At 32.4% G+C, this 20648-nt stretch overlaps 1 protein-coding gene across 1 annotated transcript; it reads left to right on the top strand.

The window, feature by feature from the left end:
- Nucleotides 1–1543: 1543 nt before the first annotated feature.
- LOC132554557 (THO complex subunit 1-like) lies at nt 1544–10546 on the top strand. Its single transcript, XM_060218882.1, has 8 exons — nt 1544–1667; nt 2442–2566; nt 3046–3151; nt 3893–3987; nt 4212–4266; nt 5096–5226; nt 7794–7973; nt 9952–10546. Exons 1-8 carry the CDS (start codon nt 1559–1561, stop codon nt 10069–10071), a joined length of 921 nt encoding a protein of 306 aa, XP_060074865.1. The 5' UTR covers nt 1544–1558; the 3' UTR covers nt 10072–10546.
- Nucleotides 10547–20648: the final 10102 nt, after the last annotated feature.

Raw genomic sequence — 20648 nt, 5'->3', positions numbered from 1 at the left:
AAATGTGTAGGATTTCTGTGAAATGTTTAAGAATGATCATAAGATATAGTGTAATATGTGTTCTTTGATCGTGTATTATTACCTATTAAAACTATTGTTTCAGCTTGATGTGCTTTTTTTATGTTTTAAATCCAGAAATAAACTGAAGTACAAAATAAAAATACTATTAAAACTATTTCATTAAAAGAACTCTTGTTGGTCCCTACTTGTACATATTTTGTTTTGAGACTGATAAGAAAAATCAGTGGTTTACAAGTTTCCATCTTGGACTCTGTTCAGGTTTATTATCACTCAGTTTCAGAAGCAAGTTTTATGCATGGTCTTTCATGAAGTCATGTATGTAGCTGTTTATCTATATTGTATTTTTGGAGGCATCAAATAGATAACAAATTGATCAAATATCAAGATTCTGGGATAAATTTTTTTCCAACAGGCCAACTGCGTATCTATAATAGCATAAAAATGTAACAGAGGTCATTATTTATATCAATGCCTCCGCTAGGAATCGAACACATAAAATTCTGAGCATCCTCGATACTCCAGGGGTTACTTTTTCCATGGCAAAATAGTTTCCATGTACAACACCTCCTGAATAAGGAGAGAATACTAGTTTGATCCTTTGATGTAAATCGAATGAATAATGAGGTCACATAATGGTATGTTGTATTGGCTTTAAGGTATTTATTTATGCAATGGATTTTATGCCCACTGTTATGGCCTTTCGGTCTTTCAGTTGACAAGAAAAGATTGAAAAATAAGTAGAAAGGGGAAATATCTGGCTTTATCTTCAAAGGAGTTTATCTTTCTGTGATTGGGGAGTTTTCTTTCTCCTGAAACTCGCTGTAGACCAATTAAATTACTTCACCTGTGCCTCCAATTTCGTCAGGAAATGTTCCAGGGTGTGGATAAGTGAGAAAGTGAGCGAAAGCCCTGAAGTAATGACGGTGTAGAATTGGTTGACAGCAAAATACATTTAAGGATGTGAAAAACAATCTTTTGCATAAAACATCATTTGTTCATAAGAATTTTAAAATTATTAAAAAATCGTTTGACTTGCTTTTATATCAAGATGGGAATATATAAATTAGAATGTGTCCTTATTGAGCGTCGAATTCCTTTAACCGAGAACGTTCCGGGGAAATTGTATTTCGGAACTCTTCAGTCAACGAAACCAAAGAACGTCGTCTGTTTACAAATGAATGCCTGAGCAACATCACGGAGTCGTGCATTAGAAGAGATAGCCTATCATGGAATGAGACAAACAGACTGATCAGTTGCTGGAAAATGGGCACGACCTATCTATTTGTTGTAAGATAAACGTTCATCTTAAAAAGGGTAAGAGAAAGTGTACAATTCTCTAATAAATACTATTCAAACTATGTTTGACCAACTTTTTGAAAGACTCCTCAACATTCTTAACCATAGTTGGCATTAAAAAATTTACGTCATGCTTCATGTTACAGAAAAGTAGAAAAAATGATTGATATAGAAATTAAAAAGAAAATGATAATTAAGTCTACATCTTTTCTTCTTTCAGCTGGAACATTAACTTGAGAGGATGGGTTCTTACGCAAGTCAATTCATGGCCCCTGTTGGGGACGAGGTATCTCAACACACACATCCTAGCAAGGCGAACTGGATCACTGTACATGCCATCGCTTCTGAGTGTAAGTCATTGGACATCAACGTATATATCTGAAATTTAAAGAAAAATATCATATTGCATGCTTTTGTTTTAGAACAGGTAAAAACATATTCCTGTCAGATCTCTGACAAGATGATCCACAGGTCTGCCAAAAACAAGCATACACCATCACCTTACTGACATAGACCTAGTTAGATGGGTTCTGACTGTCAATCTCCGATTATGTTTTTACCTTAGTTGTGGCTGATCCGCGACAAAAACAAAAATAAAATCACATATAAATATTCAGAACCCTTAATACTAACAAAGACCTTGACACACTCACCTGCTTCTTTTATACAACTCCTCCTATTTTGATATTCCCATTATCAAAAATATATACTCTCCATTCCAAAAAGTCCCAACAGGATTCATAAATCAAATCATAAGGTGTTGGAGACCATGTATATAAAATCCACATTGTCTTTCAAAGTTTACCTGATGATTTACAGATCTTAAGATTTTGCAATGGAAAGTTACATTTCGGAAGGTTATAATAAATACATAGTGTGCTTTATAAATAGTATCAACAATTTCAAAACCTTATTATTATGCAATATGGCATGAAAATAAGCTCACCATTGTATATTACTGTTCAGTTAAAATACAATCTTTCATTTTTTAATGCATTGGCCTAATAGCCCTATTACTGGACAAATGCAGAAATATGATAAAATATGTTTGGTTTTTATTTTCTTCGTAATCATTCAGCTTTAAAATCTGTTTCTTAATAATTAATTATGATGTTTAACAATAGTGAGTATAGCTGAGACAGAGCGTTTGTGGCTGCGGTTCCAGCAACTGGGATGTAACAAAGATGGCGTCATAACAGAAGATTTGGCAACGAAAATGTCAATTTCAAATGATGCCTTTTCAAGAAATGTAGGTGTATATGGTTTATCTTATAAAAACTTCATTGTATCATTTATAGTAAGGAGAATAAATGTGGGACAAAGACACATATCACCATCTTTGATGTTTATTGATCATCATCTATATAAGGTTAAAAATCAAAGATCAAGCCAATGTTAGTGCCAATATTAGGGGTGTTAAGTGATGTGGTTTCTTCTCTGGTATATGGATACCACAAGGGTATGCAGGAGTCAAAAAAGTTTAAAAGATGATTTCTTATGCGAGTCCATAAGTCTAAGCAGTTTCATGATGTGTGTGATAACTGACATATGCTTACCATTGTGCATCCAGTTTTCTTGCAGGTTTGCATCTCCACTGTCTCTATATGAAGCTTTAGAATTGCACTATTAAACAGTTGAAACAATTTTGTTCGATAGCTGTGATGGGACTATTTGACTTTCTGCTCCACTTCCGGCTTCCATAATTTGTCTTTCTTGTTTTTATTACAGTTAATGAAAAAATTCACTCTGAACCAAACGAAGGACATCACATTTGAGAACTTCCTTCGAGGATTGAAGTGGTGTGAGATAGCAGAACCGACTGACAAACTCAGGGGTAAGTCTTAATCACTTGAACAATTAGATACTGCAGTCTCATTATCACAAATAGACCTCATCTCCTTTTACGGCTATAGATCCCCATCCACAAACTTAAATTCTCTAGGTTGATGTTGTTTATAAACTGTTTGTGTTATGATAGGAACCCCTTTAATATAAGAGAAACGAGAATGAGACTCACAAGTGTAGTATTAATGTGGAATTATTTACTTACATACTTATGTTGGGCAGTTTGGTGAATCATAAATATTCTGATCTTCCAGAGTTACTTCCCTTCGTGTCACTCTTTCAGTAGGATGGCCTTCAGCATGACAGCTGAAAGGGGTCAAAGAATGCTGGGAAGGGGTTATAGAAGAAATTGATACTAGGGCCTCTGTCTTTTCAATTCTGTTAACCTCATTTGTATAATGCTTTTGAGTGCCCCTTTTGTGATTTATTCCTCTGTCAATAATACCATGATCTGAATCGTCCATATTGCATCTTCCTGTAATAGTCAACCATTGTGGTATACTGTTCACATTTGCAATTTGAATAAGCAAACTGTGTGTACAGGGGTTATTTTCAGGATGAGTATACCTTTCTGCGTATATTTTGTCACATATGTATCACAATATTCATACAAATTGTAGGAATTTATGTGATCAAATGACTTTCGCATATTTAGTGTAAATTTCCATATTTACAGTATGTGTATCTGTGATGATAGATAAATTGATTCATTCTGTTTATTATTACACAGGAATTTTCAGGCTGTTGAACAATGGAAACCCTGTTCCGAAAACAACATTTGTAAAGATCTTAGAACGTGTCTACACCAACCCAAGTGATAAAAAGGTTTGTTTACATTAATTTTTAATGATATTCAGAGTTGGTTGCATTTTTGTAGGCCAAAAGCTCTCAAAGAAGTTTGTATTTAACTAATTCTCCTAGTTACCTCACACAATTGCCATTTTAAATTTGCTTTACAATACGGGACAGAATCTAGGGTTGAAAATGTTATTAAATGTGCTAGCTGTTTTTTTTCCTATTCATTATTAAATCTGAATTTTCTTTTGTAGGATGTACAAAGAGTTGCAGAGATAGTGTATAAACATATAGACAAGAAAAATACAGGTTTGAGTTATTCTTTTCAATTTGTTTTTTTTACAATTTTTTAAAGAGTTGAACCCATTTTAAAAGTGGATGCAATGCTTATTTTTTGTTCTAAATATGTCATAAATTGTAATGGTTTTCGACAATTTATCAAAATGTACTTGTTCTAATATACATTTTGTTTTGATTGACTGTTGTGTCATTTAAAACAATCAGTTTAGTTTGTTCAGTATCAAATTTCTTCATCAAGACTCTACCTGGTATCATAAACTCACTCATATATTTTGCTGATCAGAAAAAAATAAACCGATGCTATTTCATTGTCCTGTAATAAGCCAGCTCTCTGACTTTTGGTAGAAAGTAAAATGTTGATCCCCTGGGGTCCTGTAATAAGCCCACCATCTGACTTTTAGTAGAAAGTAAAATGTTGATCCCCTGGGGTCCTGTAACAAGCCCTCACTTTGACTTTGAGTAAAAAGTAATATGTTGGTCCCCTGGGGTCCTGTAATAAGCCCACCATCTGACTTTTAGTAGAAAGTAAAATGTTGATCCCCTGGGGTCCTGTAATAAGCTCTACATCTGACTTTTAGTAGAAAGTAAAATGTTGATCCCCTGGGGTCCTGTAATAAGCCCACCATCTGACTTTTAGTAGAAAGTAAAATGTTGATCCCCTGGGGTCCTGTAATAAGCTCTACATCTGATTTGGAGTAGAAAGTAATGTGTTGGTCCCCTTGGGATATTTCAGAATAAACATGGTACATGTACCAATAGTTACCAGGTAGTGATGGAGAGTGTCTTGAGAAAGGGAGGGCTGTTTACTCTACCTCCTGACATTTTGTAATTTCTGTAGGTCTGATGAATGAAGACCAGTTCGTGACAGGTGTCAGGAGTGTTATTCCAGGAGAAACGCTAGAGGATATTCTGAATTTCGAGGTCCTTCCTACCTATATGAAAGAACGCCTTCATAGTCAACTTCCGGAGGTATATATTCTGATCTACTTCAAAACCCTTAAAGTGTAGCCATCACAAGCAATTGTTCCATGAACATCCCTGAAAGCAATAAAAGAAATCTTCAAATCCGGTTTGTCTGAAAATAAATTGTCTTTGATATTTGACCTTATTGTGTGTGAAGAGCACTGTTATGCTAGTTGAAAACATCATGGGAAGTGTTGTGTGTAATGGTGACAAGTTTTTGTTTTACATACATGTTCCCCATTACAGTTTGAAGCTGCAGGACGATTCCTGAAGGTTGGTTTCCCCTTTGTTAGGTATATAGAATTTTCAAATGCACTACAAGCAAATGTGTGAAAGAAATGGAGTCCAACAGCCAGTATAGTATCTCCATTTTGTAAGAACTGTCAAATGCACTCAGTGAGCATGTGTGGGTGGATCTTGGACATTTATCACTGGTCCTTACACATCTATTGTCATGTTACACAACATATTTGTTACTGACAGATTTCAACACGCAATGTAATAAACTAATAAAATTAAGTCACAAAAATCCTTCTGCATTTACAAAACTACGAAAAGAAATGAAACTTCTTGTGTTATTCTATTCTTTGACTAAATTTTGAATAACTATATACTCTGCTGATACATGTACCAGCTAAGTGTAAATGTGTGTAGTCAGGAGGCACAATGGAAACACACTCGTCTATCACCCAGGTGTCTGGGGGTCTATCTCTAGAGCTGCAAAAGGTATGAGGGTCACCTGACTATGTCATTTTTTACCAGTTATTCCAAAAAACAAAAATATAAAAATATTTTAACTATTATCCTGTATAAGTACTGTCCCAAGTCAGAAAACCTGGATATTTTCCCAACTTTATCACAGCTCAGAAATCTGGGACATAATTCTAATTGTATCCCATATCAGTACTGTCCCAACCCAGAAATCCTGGATATTTTCACAACTTTATCACAGCTCAGAAATCTGGGACATAATTCCAAATGTATCCCATATCAGTACTGTCCCAACTCAGAAATCCTGGATATTTTCCCAACTTTATCCATACAAAGTATGATTCCAGCTAAGAAATCAAGGATATTATCCCAATATTATCCTAAACCAGTTCTGTCCTAGCTCAGAAATCCAGGATATCATTGCAACTTCATCCTATACGAATACTCTCCCATCTTAGAAATCCTGGATATTGTCCCAACTTAATCCTATACCAGTTCTGTCCCAGCTCAGAAATCCAGGATATTGTCCCATCCTTGTTACATTAACATATATGTACCCAGAGGAGGTAAGAGATCAGGTGTATAGACACTATTCAGAGAGGGAAGATCTGGTTGACTTCCTTGTCAGGTTGTTGTGTTCTCTTACCAAATCTGCCACACTTATTAAAAGTGTAAGTATTCACACTTAGGAAAAACAGTATCAATAAGAGATAAATATACTGAAACCTATTCAATTACATTGAAATAGTCAAATGAATATTGTTAACATGGCAACAAATTTGAGAATCAAAATATTTTTTAAGCAGGAATCAGTCTTTCTGTTTATCAGTTTGTTTGATTTTTTTCCAGCAAATATTTCCTTAGGAAAAATTTTGATTTGAAAAGCCATTATTCTCACTGGTAACATGGATAATTCAGGATATTAAATTTAAACTTTATTTCATTTGTTAGTCATTAAACAACTTAGATTGCCCTATTTTATGCCAAATGTTGCTTTAACTCTGGTGATGATGTCGCCAGAGATGGTCAAATATATTATTTTCTGTAAATATTGACTTGTACTGTAAAATGTTAATAGCGGACGTCCACCCGAAGTCTGTGACTGACCATTAGTGACCACACGGACAGGTAGCCTAATGCTGTATGGTTCTGGTAGTGTGATAGTGTTTGTTCTAACTCATTCTAAGTAGGTCTACCTAAATCAAATGTTTTGAAGTGTGCCGTTTTGTGACATTGAAAATTTGCAACATTTTTTTTTTGTTTTTTGTTGTTTTTTTTTTGATAAATAAGAATTTGGATTTCGTTTGCTTTCTATTGACTTTTTGTCGTCATGAGAACTAACTGATTTATTTTAGTGATATCTTGGCAATGTTGCCAAGATGGCAGGTCGTCAAATACAGTTATTGAAGCTGACAGTACATTGAAGAGCTGATGTGCTGTGTGTGATAGATTTTAGAACCACTAACTGTGTTATGTGTGAATATTTACAGGAAAAGACTTCAAATGCAAGTGATTCTTTAATTCAAAATTTATATCCAAGAATAATTGTGAAAAAAATGGTATTTTATCCCTTTGAATTGAATCAACCTCGTCTGAAGTTCTGAAGAGTAAATAATAAAATCTTGCTTATAATCTTCTACTTGAGGGAAGGTAATGTATTTAAAAAACATTATGTATATAAAATTTGTTTATTTTAGGATAAATCTGCAGGATGTTTTTTGATTGGGGCTGTTGCTCAGTTTTTTTATGAATAGAAATACCAAAAGACGTTGTATGGATTTTTTTCCAAATTTGGGATTGTCGCGAATTCATTGGTACCACAATATAATGTTATCAAGTCTCTTTTACTTTTTTGGTTACAGTTTAACAGTGAGGGGCCAACCCCCGACCCTGGAGGCAGACAAATTCCCTCAGATGCATCTCTCCGACAGGTCGCAGAAAAAATCTACAGACGTGATTGGTTAAGGACAGCCAATAAACTTGGACTTACCAATGAGGAAGTGAGCGATATCAAAGCAAACATATCCGACTCTAAAAATCAGGTAAGCTGTCGTTTACGTTGTGTATTGATGTGTGAGAAATGATAGAAATGGCCACCTTGAAAAAAATGTATTTTGTAATCATGACTAAACCTAATTTTTAATTATAATTTCTTCTGGTGAAATGAAATGAGCCTGTGTGTTCAGGTGTTTGAACCTCGTCAGGGAGCAGCTGAAGTTTCAAAACCTACACTGTTGATGTGTTCAATTATCATTGCACTTAACATGTATTGTAGTATTGCTGCAAAATTGCTTTAAACATACTGGCTTTTTTTGTTTTGTTTTTTTTGTCTTTGAGGAAAAGCTCATAATTTATTGTTAGTACATGTATATACATTTTGTATAATGCAGTTCCATATGTTGACTCTTAAGTTATAGTTTTTGTATCTATTAATATACCAGAGGAAAGTAGTTCAAAACATGTTACTGTATGTTTTACAAGAATCAAGCTGTTTTATATAATATATATAGATAGCATTTGTAGACTATTTTGTAAGTGGATTGTTCATGGATTTGTAGACTATTTTGTAAGTGGATTGTTCATGGATTTGTAGACTATTTTCTAAGTGGATTGTTCATGGATTTGTAGACTATTTTGTAAGTGGATTGTTCATGGATTTGTAGACTATTTTGTAAGTGGATTGTTCATGGATTTGTAGACTATTTTGTAAGTGGATTGTTCATGGATTTGTAGACTATTTTGTAAGTGGATTGTTCATGGATTTGTAGACTATTTTGTAAGTGGATTGTTCATGGATTTGTAGACTATTTTGTAAGTGGATTGTTCTTGGATTTGTAGACTATTTTGTAAGTGGATTGTTCATGGATTTGTAGACTATTTTGTCAGTGGATTGTTCATGGATTTGTAGACTATTTTGTCAGTGGATTGTTCATGGATTTGTAGACTATTTTGTAATTGTTCATGGATTTGTAGACTATTTTGTGTGGATTGTTCATGGATTTGTAGACTATTTTGTAAGTGGATTGTTCATGGATTTGGATTTGTAGACTATTTTGTAAGTGGATTGTTCATGGATTTGTAGACTATTTTGTCAGTGGATTGTTCATGGATTTGTAGACTATTTTGTAAGTGGATTGTTCATGGATTTGTAGACTATTTTGTAAGTGGATTGTTCATGGATTTGTAGACTATTTTGTAAGTGGATTGTTCATGGATTTGTAGACTATTTTTCATGTTTGTAAGTGGATTGTTCATGGATTTGTAGACTATTTTGTAAGTGGATTGTTCATGGATTTGTAGACTATTTTGTAAGTGGTTTGTTCATGGATTTGTAGACTATTTTGTAAGTGGATTGTTCATGGATTTGTAGACTATTTTGTAAGTGGATTGTTCATGGATTTGTAGACTATTTTGTCAGTGGATTGTTCATGGATTTGTAGACTATTTTGTAGTGGATTGTTCATTTTGTAAGTGGATTGTTCATGGATTTGTAGACTATTTTGTAAGTGGATTGTTCATGGATTTGTAGACTATTTTGTAAGTGGTTTGTTCATGGATTTGTAGACAGTTTTGTAAGTGGATTGTTCTTGGATTTGTAGACAGTTTTGTAAGTGGATTGTTCTTGGATTTGTAGACTATTTTGTAAGTGGATTGTTCATGGATTTGTAGACTATTTTGTAAGTGGATTGTTCATGGATTTGTAGACTATTTTGTAAGTGGATTGTTCATGGATTTGTAGACTATTTTGTAAGTGGATTGTTCATGGATTTGTAGACTATTTTGTAAGTGGATTGTTCATGGATTTGTAGACTATTTTGTAAGTGGTTTGTTCATGGATTTGTAGACTATTTTGTAAGTGGATTGTTCTTGGATTTGTAGACTATTTTGTAAGTGGATTGTTCATGGATTTGTAGACTATTTTGTAAGTGGATTGTTCTTGGATTTGTAGACTATTTTGTAAGTGGATTGTTCTTGGATTTGTAGACTATTTTGTAAGTGGATTGTTCTTTGTATTTCCAGGCTTACACCATGCTGAAGACCTGGAAGGACCGAGAGGCTGCACAAGCCTATACAAGTGTGCTGGAGTCTGCTCTTAAGGAATCAGGAATGACGGACGCAGCTTACGCCCTCATGCTATAAATTCACTTTTTCACAACAACATTAACTAGAACACAACTACTTCACTAAATGATATGGTGGACTTGAACAGGACAGAGGCTACATGAACCCTGCTGCTAAAATTCTACATTCTCACCACAATACAAACTAGGACATAGCTGCTATATGATCTAGTGGACTCAAACATGACACAGGCTACATGAACCCTAATGTTAAAATTCCACCTTCTCACGATGATACTAACTAGAGCATGGCTACTTCATTGAATGATCTGATGGACAGAGACTGTGTACACCCAAATGCTATTGTTCACTTTCTGATACATATGTACATGAACCATTATAAGGACAGAGCTGTCCAATGAACTTCTGTATGATATGTCTTGATGTACAGATCCATCTTCGTCAATATTTAGACGCGAATAACTCTCTGCATATTCTGAAGTTCTTTGGAGTAGAGGAGGCATCGTTTATTTGAATGCACTACTATACCTTCTCAAAATACATGAATTTTGTAACATTACTGCTTTTGTAAAAAAAATGTTCTGTAGACCCTGGCATGAGAGTGGCAGTATTTTCGTTACACGGGTGATTTCACTTCCTCGTATCAGTACTAGTCTCTGAGAGACTCTGGGTTGATGGAGGCTGTATACTTCCTGTCAATAGCTCTATCTTATATGTACAATTAATGTCTTAAGAGAGCAAAGAGTGTTATTAACCATTTAGGCAATCATTATAGCATGACATTTTGAAAATTTCACTGTATATTATATTACATAATATACATACATATACTACATACTTTGATAGTTCATGATTATTTTTTGTAACCAGCATTTTAATTGCAAATTTTAATTAAATAGCACACACCACATTTTACAGTTTTATAAATAGGGGTCTCATGCACTAAACACCGGTGAATCTGCATTACTCCAGGTAATGATAGGGGTACTTAGACATGATCTGTACAACAGTTGCAGAAGCATTTAACCACCAAGATTCCATTTCATTAAATTGACTTTATGCAATTTCATCTTCTTTTTTAGAGGTGTTGTATTTCATTGACACTAAGCTCGAAGATTTTGTCATAAAATGTTTTGGTGTTTTGTATTATTGTCTATAATTTTAAAGTAAGCAAATAAATCATTTTCTTTCAACCGTTTATGAATTGGTAGCCATTGTCTAGTCCAAAAATAGTTTCATTGATGTAATGACTTAACTGATCATCAGAAATTCAGCAAGAAATAACCATAATGGTCGTGCATTATGGAATTCCTTAAAAAAACAATATAGAAAATAATTAACGATCTTTACATACTTTACTTTGTTCAATAGTCAAGTAAGATGATGCTTCGGATGATTTGTGTTTCATTGCTCTAAGGCATTGTTTCGCTTTGTGGAAAAATGGTTGACGTCACTCCTGCTGTTTAATTTTTTACCTGGTTATATAAGCTCAGGTTATCTCATTAAAGTCTATATTTATGCAATGTAATTAAGTATGTAAATTAACATTCCGCTTTAGCATTAAAGTCTTGACTTAGTTCCAGCTTGTGCAGCTTGTATAGTCTATAAATCATCTTTACAGATAGTGTTTTGTAAAATTGTGATACTATAAACCAATATTCAGAGAATTATTAAAATCAAAATATTCTATTATGGATGCATTGAAATAGCACTGTAAAAATAAGACTTTTGATAAAACTAAAAATACAACAGATATTTTTCTAAAACATTTATATATTGATTTCCAAACTTTCTACAATACACTGAATAAGGTGGGGGGGAGGAAAATGGTGATAGAGTTATTCCCCTTAAAAATAGATATCAAATTGTCTCCCTTCTCAAGTAGCCAAACATTGTTATTGCCAAATATGCAAATTAATCTTGACCACAGCTAGAAAGTTTCCACAAAAATATAATTGAAATTAAAGTTTTGTAGGGTATGTGGCAGGGTGGGGTATTTACATTGGCCATCTTTGGCGACCATCACTGTCTTTAATACATATCCAATCACATAAATAAAAAAAAAAGTGCTTGCTGGTAGTTGAACACACAACTTTCCCATTTGTTGTCGGACACCTTACCAACTTAGCTATACAGGCTGAAATAAAAGGTGTGTCATTTCTTATATCTGATATTAACATTGAGAATATGGGGAAAAAATGTTCTTGCTACTACTGTTTTGACTTATCTCCCCTGATCTTTCTGTAACAATTTGTTGTGAGTACCTATGTTTTGCAGTTGAGTACTGATTAATTTGAACGAGAGTTCAATTTAAGTCTGTCAACTCATAAAATTGTCTGTCCGTAACCAAACTAATATATGTCAATATATGTACTTTTGAAGTATGTGAACAAGTATTTATCTTGCACGGCAGGAATCAGTGTGATATAAGGATGTTTTAGTTCATAACAGAAATAAATATTTATTACAAAAAATTCATTTTGTTGTTTTTTAGGAAATTTGTCAATCCAAGTCATGAAAGATGTAAATATTTCCCCCCCGTCAGTTTGGCCAAAATTTCAGCTTTCTCAAAAATGTAGTAAATAACAGCAGGTCATCTCCCAACTGGCAAACTGTCATGATCACTCTGAACACCATCATAACAGATAAATTCGTAAGTCTTGTCAAGGTCGGAGTTCAAGGGTTCTTAAGCCAAAGTATCCAGACAAAAACTCTTAACACTTTGTTGAAATGTTGCAATCTTCTAAGGAAATTTAAGTTAAAGAAAACATCTGAGAAACTAAGGATAGGAAGATCACCTCGAGGTCAGTGTCTCATTATCCTCTGGTTGTAGGTGCCGAATGTAATCTTGGGATACTTTATGCAAATCAAAACAAAAAATTGTGGAGGCGTATGAATGCTTAACAAAGTATTTCATGATAGTAAATCCTCCCGATTTTTGAAGCGATATCCTGGAAGGTCACATCAGAGAGATATCTGGTCAAATTCATTCATACTTACATGGGTTATACAATATGTTGTTGAAATGACCAAATAGTTACTACAACATCTAGCACATCAACAATAACAGGATTTTTCAGTTTCAGTTTTATTATCATTTCAATGCAAGTAGGTGACAAACAAATCATAATCACAAATGAACTGGGACAAGTATAGGTACTACAAACATACACAATGGGATAGATGTAGATCATACAAAGGGGATGGCGTAGAATTCAAGTGTATAATGAAATTATTTTGTAAGGAAAAGCATGAATGTAACAACGAAATGCAAATTCTGTCACTGCAAATAATATCATTAGACTCCGCTATGAATTTCTTTGAAAAAAAGGTTTGCCTTCTCCTTTCCTGACTAAGGAATGGTTGCAAATCCTATCAGTCTGTCAGTATTTTCTGCCCAAAACTGCAAACTCAGTGAAATATAAGAGAGTACTAATTTGATTAATCTTTGAAAATCCTATTTTATTTCTATTTTAAAAAAACTTCTGTCCTTTGCTTAACAAAGATAAAAATCTCATTCTCCCTACTAGCATATATATATATGCTAAGAAGACATTTGTTAATTAAAAAATTCAACAAAGGTAAAAAAAAAAAAAAGATGCAGAACTTTTAGATTTTTAAACTTAGTAAAGATTATAAAAATACTTAACTTGAACACAAGGTTAAGATGACTTTTCAACCAGAAATGATTTCAAAAATAAAAAAATTTTCATGATATGGAGATATTTGAAAGTTCTAGAAAATAAAAATGAACAGATTTTAATTTTGTTAAAATGATATCAAGCATAAATGAAGGAAACAGTATTTTGATCAAATTTTACTTACCAGATACCTACTTTTTGGTTAGTGTAAATGTCTATATGGTTAAAGCTGGATTTCAAATATTAAATACATCAAATGATAAATATTTGTACACAAGATACAATTTCAGAAATTGAATGCAATCAATTATTAGTACATATTATTTATAACTATGTACTGTACTTAACTTGTGACAAGATTATTCTCTGTATTAGCCTGCCTCTGTCCATGTCAGACAAGTTGGCAAACGAGCAATAGTTCATACGTTTCTTTTTCACTTAATTAAAATCAATGTAGAGTTGATAGCTTTAGTAGTGTCAAACCTGGAAAATATGTTTGCTTTTACGTTTGTTATCATTGGCTGCATCCGGCTTGTCACTGTCACTTTTGCAACAGTGGCCAGCATCAAGGACTTGTCACAGATGCCATTGCCATGACGGCTGGCATCGAGGACTTGTCACAGATGCCATTGCCATGAGGGCTGGCATCGAGGACTTGTCACAGATGCCATTGCCATGACAGCTGGCATCGAGGACTTGTCACAGATGCCATTGCCATGACGGCTGGCATCAAGGACTTGCAGTGGATAACTTTGATATCTAGCATGGTTATGAGTGTCTACATCCCTTCGCTAAAAAAGTAAGTATTGAGGAATTGTCACAGGCCTTTCCTAGGACCACAGGCAGCATGGAAGGCTAGTCACAAGTTAAGTACTGTATAAGACAAATTATGCATAAAAAGCAGTAAAAAGGCACTAACTTTCACTGATCACAGGGCCCACAAAACAACACCGAATTGATACACGAGTATAAACAGCATACATGTGTAAAGTAATGTAATAACAATTTCAGATTATAGTGATGAGCTAATTATATTTCTATGTTACAACACTTACGACTGATTAAATTTTATTTTACCAATGAAAGGCATCGTCTGAATATTTGAATTATAATTGTTTTGTAAATCATATCATTAAGTTAAACTACATAACCATATACATATTTCTACTTTGTTGAATTTTTTCTTTATATTCTATGCTTGAAAACTGGCATGCAATTTATACGTATCGTAAATACACATGTGTAATATATAAATGTTATTACTTTAAAAACAATTTATATGCTTGTTCATAACACTAAAACTGGCAGTGGGAGTTTTGTTTGGTAATCATCGCACACAAACAGTCCATATCAGGTACTATGCCTACATCTTTCATTCAATTATGCTGTTCTGTCTAACCCCGTCATCTACATTAAATAAGAATTATGCTTCAGTCCCTAGATAGACTTATTCAGGTTAAATTATCACGACAATTAGTAAAAATCAGTCCAAAAAAATCCAAAATGAGCGAAAATTCACAACAGAGATCTAAGTGAGAGGCTAATACAAAATTTCATTATCTATTGGAACTTTATTTTTCAGAACCTAAACCTTTTTGTTATAATTAAGGGTATGCTATCTATGACAACCATTTTTTCCTCAGAAGAGTTGGCAACAAAAAAAATTTGATTTTTGTATTGGCAGAAAATTTGTAACATACACCACCTAGGTGCTTGTGGATGATTAGCCAACTCTCTGACACAATGACAACAGTCATGTGTCACCATATCAACAAGCTATCTAAAAATCATTACATAGATAAAATGTCATTTTATACAAAATCATATTTTAGTAAAAGTTGTACAAAGAGCTGACCATCAAAGGATTGTTAATCCTGTACATATTTTCTGTACCTTGTCAGAATAAATCTATGTATCTATGTATGGTAACACAAAACAAGGGGAGATAACTACCATAATAAACAGACATGAAATTAAAGACTAGAACTGCCACAAAACAAAACCATATTAGGAAGAAATCTAACAGACTGTAGGAATGTTTTGAATTTATAATCTGGTTTTAAACAGAACTACCTGTAAAGAATAACACGAACTGTTCCATTGACCAACATGGGAGATGAAGAACATGGTTTTTATGTATACTCTATTTCTTTGCCCTATGACACCCGACTCCAGACATTGTGACCTAGAGATGTCTAAACTGGAATCAATTTGTCCAATATCGAAACCAGAGAGAACAAAACAGCTTCCAGAATTGGCCATGTGCAGAGTTATACCTAAATTTGCTTAATAAGTCAGAATCAACAGGTAAGCTGAATGATAATCATTAACTTTCTTATACGTTGAGCACAGAAAGATTTGTAACAACATTATGACAAAACATTTATACAATATCTTGCGTAAAATTATGACATGACTTTGTCAAAAGGTTATATGTTTTAATAACTCAAAGGCACATCTTTTGTTTCAATACTTTCTGATTAAAACTACATTTTTTGTACCTTTTTTTTTATTAAAGTTTGGGTTTCATTTTTTTTGTCCTGAAGGAACATAAGATTTAATTACTAAAGCAAAAAATCTACAGATTTACCCTTAATGAAAGATTTCATTTCATCTTTCTTTCTGTTCTGTTAAGACAGACACAAACATAAATTTCCTGTGCTCTAAACCTGACTACTTTACAACCTTTCATCTTCTTTTGGAAAAACAATCTTCACTTGGAAATACAATCTCAACAAAGCAATTCACAAGAAACAGATCTGACCTTTTAAACAAGCAAAAAAAAAATCACACAATAAATTTGCATTTCACAAGCACAGCAGATCAAGATCAAATGCACATGTAAACAGTTAAAATGATACACTATTCACAAACTTCAACTAAAGCATAAAATATATATGGAGGTAAAGTTACACAGAAAATAAACACAAAATCCATGGGAAGAGATCAGGGTGGCAGTTTTAAATAGAGATGTACAATCCAAATTCTACAAAGTGTAACAAAATTATTTTGACATTTTGTTTCCAATCTTTCACACAGTATCATTCTGGACTAGCTAGAAAACATAGTTGATTGGAATTTTGGATATATTCTGAACCATGCTGTGACATATGACACCGAGTAATATGATGAAAGAACAAGACTCCTTGAAGAAATTATCTAGAAAGAGATGCCACTGGTGTTACACATGGCCATCTATGATAAAACTTGAAATTCTTCTGTTTTTTCATTGTCATTACCAGGTAATTATTTCTTTACATAAAACTATCACAACTCAAAAATATGTGCACTTGACCCGATCAGGAAATTTATGTATTTAAGATTTATACAGACAGAGAAAAAATTTCTATTGCAAAGACTTAATGCAAAGAATCCTAGCCTGAAATATCTATGCCAAAAAAGTTCACACCTTTAAATCATCTGTGGCACCTAAATATGTGCACTCCATGCCACACTGATCTGAATTATCAAAGCTTACTCGAGATACACTTGTATAATACATATACAGCAAAATTTTTTATACTTATATATATATGTGTGTATAATTGCTACAACTGCTATATATATATAAGAGTACAACTGGTACATATGTTTAAATTATCATTAAACATAAAGTGTTAAAAATTATTTCACTAAAATAGGGTGTACAACCATTTATATGAGCCTTAACAAAACACCGTCATATACATTACAATCTGTCTTTGTAACAAATATTTGGAAGTTGAATAATTACATATTCCCAAAATTAAACAAACTTCATTACATTTATTTCTTATAATGTTCTGAAATTTTATGGTTATTACAAAACAGGGAAATCTTGGAACTGCAGTTCTGACTTGAATCATAAGAAAAAAACTTTATATTTCTTGTTTGATTTCAGTCATAATTTCTAGATTTTGATTGTAAGATTAAGAATTATTTACTTACCTGTCACCATGTTTTTAAATTTCATATTTATTGCAAAAAAAAACTAAAAAAAAACATTTCTGTTATATAAAAATAACAGAACAGAATCTTTCATTTTTGAATTATTCAGTATGTTTGATTGGTGAATCTTTTTATATAATTCAATTTGTCCCAATTTTTGGAACTTATATTATCAAAAGAGCAAAACAAAAAAAACAAAAATACAGTGCAACATTATGTCCAATAAAGATTATATATGGTATCATCATACAATTCTGCATGATAAAAAGAATATATATGTGTTATAGCAATTAATAAATTAGTAATTAGAGATGTAAAAATGACTGAACATGAACTATTGAGATGGACTATGCATCTAAATTGACATAATTTTTGGCACACAATTTTGTCTGTGATGAAAAACAAATACTTAAACACAAAATAAACTTAATACAAAAGTAGAATGTATAAAGTCTTCTACTGAAATAGTATAAATTCATATCAATAAAAAAAATGACGTACATATTTCTAAAGCTAAAATAAAAACCATGAATGGTCCTTTATATAATTGTACAATAAAACAGGTCCCAAAACTTTGATATTGTAATAATCCAGCACTGGTTGGTATATGAGCAAACTTTGGTCTAGTTAAAAAAGAAAATGGCCACAATTTTTCTATTTATTTTCTACTGGTATTTTAATGTAGACATTACATCACTGTCATAACTTTAACATTTATTTAATTTTTTTTAAATATCTGTATCATTAATCTTTGAATTCAAAGTTAAAGGGAGGATAGAGATATCAAACATTTACAGAATTTGCCATACTCTTTAATCTTAGAAATAGATAATAGATACAGACAATATTTTTATCATCCTAGGAACCATTGATTTTGGTATTTAATTACATAAAATCATTTCATGTACACAAGCATGCATGATTTTAAACAAAAAGTTTGAGCAAACAAAATCATTTTATCCTCATCAGACCATGAGTGGGAATGAATAAAAGTGTTTTATGAAAACATAATAAAATTTTCTAATACTTCAACAAAATAATATCTAGTTTTCTATAAAATGATAAGATTCCTACAAAAAATGTTCAACTCCTTCACAGATTTTTCTGTCAACAATTGCTGTTGATAAACATAACTAATGATACCTCATAAAAAAAGAAAAATGTGTACAAACAAAATGTCACACATTAAGTGAACTTATATAACTAGTACAGTTATATATGAATGTATATTATCATTCGATAGGATAAGAAATTCATAGACACTGCTATTAAGTCTTCAATTTTTGCCACTCTGCCTTGACATAACTTTAATTACATGTTTCACACATTGTATAACAATAATTTTTGTGGGAGTTTCATGACATAGAGAGATACAGTTGGGTCTGAAAATTTGAGCGAGTCCCACTGATTAAGCATGAGTCCAGGACTCAATTATCCGAGTCCCAAAAATCACTAGCATGCTACTCCTCTTTTCATAATAACAACAAAAGCTGACTGTTTTGAAATAACATTTTGATATTTGTTAAAAAATGAATACTGATATTTTTACTCAAGTGTCATTCAAATAAATACAACTTATTAAAACCTGAAAATAACTACTTTGAACATAGTATAAATCTCTTGTCAGTTTGACAATTTTCTACAATATAATCAATGCTGAGAACAGTAGTTCACTCATGTCTTTTTTTATTTAAGAACTGTCTTTCCTTAATTTTGGTTCCAAAAACATGAAAGCTTATTTCTTTTTCAATTTTCTTTGTCTCCATCAAATCATATATTGTGACACTTAAAAGGAATATTTAGAGGCTTTTTTATTTTTCAAATTATTTTCTATATGAACAATCTTTATAATATACCAGATATTTATCTACGACATAAACAAGGCACAATTAAAACACCCATCCCCCACCCCCTCAGAATAAAAGAAAAAAGTTGAAAAATCATTTTTGCTGATTTGAAATGAAATATATCACTTCCTGAAAATCATCACAAGAATTAACATACGGAAAAGAGGTGTCCATAATATGAGGTGTATTCAAGATGTCCAGCAAATATATATAATTCCATGTATATAAAGACATAAGTTTATAGCAAAACAGAATTACTTTATGAGTAACATTTAATGCTGATTTAAATCTGTGTATCTAATATTTTAACAAAAAACATTTCAAGAGTTGTGCAAATTTCACCTTAAGCTTAAAAAAAAAGTTTTAATTTTCAAATAAAATCTAACTACCTTCAATAAGACAATAGACATTTGACTTTTAAACAGAGATTTCAATTCTAAACCATTTTATGCTTTTGTATATATATATATAAATTTGTTTTTTATTTACTCTGTACCATAAAAGAGAGAAAATCAGGTGGCAGTCAAAACATTTTGAGAAAACATGAAAGTACAGCGAAAAAAATAGCATGGGGAGAACGCAATATCAGTGAATACATACTTGTAAAGCTTGGGAATTGCACTTTGATTAATCGAACATTTGTATCAAAATGTTGCACACGACATATACAGGAAACTTACTACGTGTTAAACAATGCAACACTGGCTGTTTCACTATAATTTTAGTACAATATATCAACGAGAATTAAACATCAAAAATCACTGATGCAAATTGTTGACAAAACATCATCTACTTTTGCTCTCTATCATCATCATGCATTCTTGAAGCATCTTTAAGCATACTATCTTCCAGGCTGGTTAATTACTGAAGCATGCATGTTGCTTGATTGAAAGAAACACAAACAATTTTTGTTGAATCTTCAATTCCTGAAGCATGTGGTTTGATGAACTGTTGACTCTTGAGGCACTCATCATGTGATGATCATATTCTTACAGCCTGCATGTCATTTGTTGAACAGTAAATCCTTGAAAAATGTCCTTTGTTGAACAGTAAATCCTTGAAAATATCGTTTGTTGAACAGAAAACTCCTGAAGAATGTTCTTTTTTTCGTTTGTTGAACAGAAAACTCCTGAAGAATGTTCTTTTTTTAACAATAAAGTCTTGAAGAATGTCCTCTGTTGAACAGTAAATTTCTGATGAATGTCCTCTGTTGAACAGTA

Source organism: Ylistrum balloti, unplaced genomic scaffold, assembly GCF_031769215.1.
Source record: "Ylistrum balloti isolate Yb309-2 unplaced genomic scaffold, AGI_CSIRO_Ybal_v1 Utg370416, whole genome shotgun sequence".
NCBI classification, from domain to species: Eukaryota; Metazoa; Mollusca; class Bivalvia; order Pectinida; family Pectinidae; genus Ylistrum; species Ylistrum balloti.
The sequence above is the reverse complement of the archived record's forward strand: the minus strand, read 5'-3'. Positions and strand labels throughout refer to the sequence as shown.